Genomic DNA, 2,726 nt, shown 5'->3' on the forward strand with positions numbered 1-2,726 from the left:
GAGAGAGCGCGAGAGAGAGCGCGAGAGAGAGAGCGCTGAGAGAGAGAGAGCGCGAGAGAGAGAGAGAGCGCGAGAGAGAGAGAGCGAGCGAGAGAGAGAGAGAGCGAGCGAGCGAGAGAGAGAGCGCGAGAGAGAGAGAGCGCGAGAGAGAGAGAGCGCGAGAGAGAGAGAGCGCGAGAGAGAGAGAGCGCGAGTGAGAGAGAGCGCGAGAGAGAGAGAGCGCGAGAGAGAGCGAGCGTGAGAGAGAGAGCGAGGAGCGCGAGAGAGAGAGCGAGCGCGAGAGAGAGCGAGCGCGAGAGCGAGAGCGAGAGCGAGAGGGAGAGCGAGAGGGAGAGCGAGAGGGAGAGCGAGAGGGAGAGCGAGAGGGAGAGGGAGAGGGAGAGCGAGAGGGAGAGCGAGAGGGAGAGCGAGAGCGAGAGCGAGAGCGAGAGCGAGAGGGAGAGGGAGAGGGAGAGGGAGAGGGAGAGGAGAGGGAGAGGGAGAGCGAGAGCGAGAGCGAGAGAGAGAGCGCGCGCGGAGAGAGAGAGCGCGCGCGGAGAGAGAGCGCGCGCGCGGAGAGAGAGAGAGCGCGCGCGGAGAGAGAGAGAGCGCGCGCGGAGAGAGAGAGCGCGCGCGGAGAGAGAGAGCGCGCAGCGGAGAGAGAGAGCGCGCGCGGAGAGAGAGAGCGCGCGCGGAGAGAGAGAGGCGCGCCGCGCAGAGGAGAGAGAGCGCGCGCGGAGAGAAGAGAGAGCGCGCGCGGAGAAAGAGAGAGCGCGCGCGGAGAAAGAGAGAGCGCGCGCGGAGAAAGAGAGAGCGCGCGCGGAGAAAGAGAGAGCGCGCGCGCGAGAGAGAGAGCGCGCGCGGAGAGAGAGAGCGCGCGCGGAGAGGAGAGAGCGCGCGCGGAGAGAGAGAGAGCGCGCGCGAGAGAGAGGAGAGCGCGCGCGGAGAGAGAGAGAGCCCGCGGAGAGAGAGAGAGCCCGCGGAGAGAGAGAGAGAGCGCGAGCGCGAGAGAGAGAGAGCGCGCGAGAGAGAGAGCGCGAGAGAGAGAGAGCGCGAGAGAGAGAGAGAGAGCACGAGAGAGAGAGAGCGCGAGCGCGCAGAGAGAGCGCGAGCGCGACAGAGAGAGCGCGCGAGCGCGACAGAGAGAGCGCGAGCGCGAGAGAGAGAGAGAGCGCGAGCGCGACAGAGAGAGAGAGCGCGAGCGCGAGAGAGAGAGAGAGCGCGAGCGCGAGAGAGAGAGAGAGCGCAGAGCGCGAGAGAGAGAGAGGCGGCGAGCGCGGAGAGAGAGAGAGAGCGCGAGCGCGAGAGAGAGAGAGCGAGCGCGAGAGAGAGCGAGCGCGAGAGAGAGCGAGCGCGGAGAGAGCGCGAGCGCGAGAGAGCGCGAGCGCGAGAGAGAGCGAGCGCGAGAGAGAGCGAGCGCGAGAGAGAGCGAGCGCGAGAGAGAGCGAGCGCGAGAGAGAGCGAGCGCGAGAGAGAGCGCGAGAGAGAGAGAGCGCGGAGAGAGAGAGAGCGCGAGAGAGAGAGCGCGAGAGAGAGAGCGCGAGAGAGAGCGAGCGCGAGAGAGAGCGCGAGCGCGAGAGAGAGCGAGCGCGAGAGAGAGAGAGCGCGAGAGAGAGAGAGCGCGAGAGAGAGAGAGCGCGAGAGAGAGAGAGAGCGGCGAGAGAGAGAGAGAGAGAGCGAGAGCGCGAGAGAGAGCTGAGCGCGAGAGAGAGGCGAGCGCGAGAGAGAGCGAGCGCGAGAGAGAGCGAGCGCGAGAGAGAGAGCGCGAGAGAGAGAGCGCGAGAGAGAGAGAGAGCGCGAGAGCGAGAGAGAGCGAGCGCGAGAGAGAGCAGCGAGCGAGAGAGAGCGCGAGGAGCGAGAGAGCGCGAGAGAGAGAGAGCGCGAGAGAGAGAGAGCGCGAGAGAGCGAGCGCGAGAGAGAGCGAGCGCGAGAGAGAGCGAGCGCGAGAGAGAGCGAGCGCGAGAGAGAGAGAGCGCGAGAGAGAGAGAGCGCGAGAGAGAGAGCGCGAGAGAGAGAGCGCGAGAGAGAGAGCGCGAGAGAGAGAGAGAGCGCCGAGAGAGAGAGAGCGAGCGCGAGGGAGAGCGCGAGAGAGAGAGAGCGAGCGTGAGAGAGCGAGCGCGAGAGAGAGAGCGAGCGCGAGAGAGAGAGCGCGCGCGAGAGAGAGCGAGCACGAGAGAGCACGCGCGCGAGAGAGAGCGCGAGCGCGAGAGAGCGCGAGAGAGAGAGAGCGCGAGAGAGAGAGAGAGCGCGAGAGAGAGAGAGCGCGAGAGAGAGAGCGCGAGAGAGAGAGCGCGAGAGAGAGAGCGCGAGAGAGAGAGAGCGCGAGAGCGAGAGAGAGAGCGAGCGCGAAGAGAGCGCGCGCGAGGAGAGAGAGCGCGGCGCGAGAGAGAGAGCGCGCGCGAGAGAGAGAGCGCGCGCGAGAGAGAGACGCGAGCGCGAGAGAGCGCGAGAGAGCGCGAGAGAGCGCGAGAGGAGAGAGCGCGAGAGAGCGCGAGAGAGCGCGCGAGAGGAGAGAGAGCGCGAGAGAGAGCGCGAGAGAGAGAGAGCGCGAGAGAGAGAGAGCGCGAGAGAGAGAGAGCGCGAGAGAGAGAGCGCCGCGAGAGAGAGAGAGAGAGAAGCGAGCGCGAGAGAGAGAGCGAGCTCGAGAGAGAGAGCGAGCTCGAGAGAGAGAGCGAGCGCGAGAGAGAAATAGAGAGCCGAGCTCGAGAGAGAGGAGCTGAGCTCGAGAGAAGAGCTGAGCGCGGAGA

The 2,726-nt window shown here is 66.9% G+C and overlaps 1 protein-coding gene across 1 annotated transcript; it reads left to right on the plus strand.

The window, feature by feature from the left end:
* Window positions 1-267: 267 nt before the first annotated feature.
* Window positions 268-1,671, plus strand: LOC132208996 (octapeptide-repeat protein T2-like; the record flags this gene model as incomplete). The annotated part of the gene is given in 6 exon segments (XM_059644224.1): window positions 268-472; window positions 764-837; window positions 935-1,075; window positions 1,077-1,229; window positions 1,262-1,504; window positions 1,540-1,671. Coding segments are annotated over 6 exon segments (948 nt in total), but the record flags the coding sequence as incomplete, so codon positions are not given.
* Window positions 1,672-2,726: the final 1,055 nt, after the last annotated feature.

This window comes from Stegostoma tigrinum, unplaced genomic scaffold (genome assembly GCF_030684315.1).
Source record: "Stegostoma tigrinum isolate sSteTig4 unplaced genomic scaffold, sSteTig4.hap1 scaffold_605, whole genome shotgun sequence".
In the NCBI taxonomy this organism is placed as follows: Eukaryota; Metazoa; Chordata; class Chondrichthyes; order Orectolobiformes; family Stegostomatidae; genus Stegostoma; species Stegostoma tigrinum.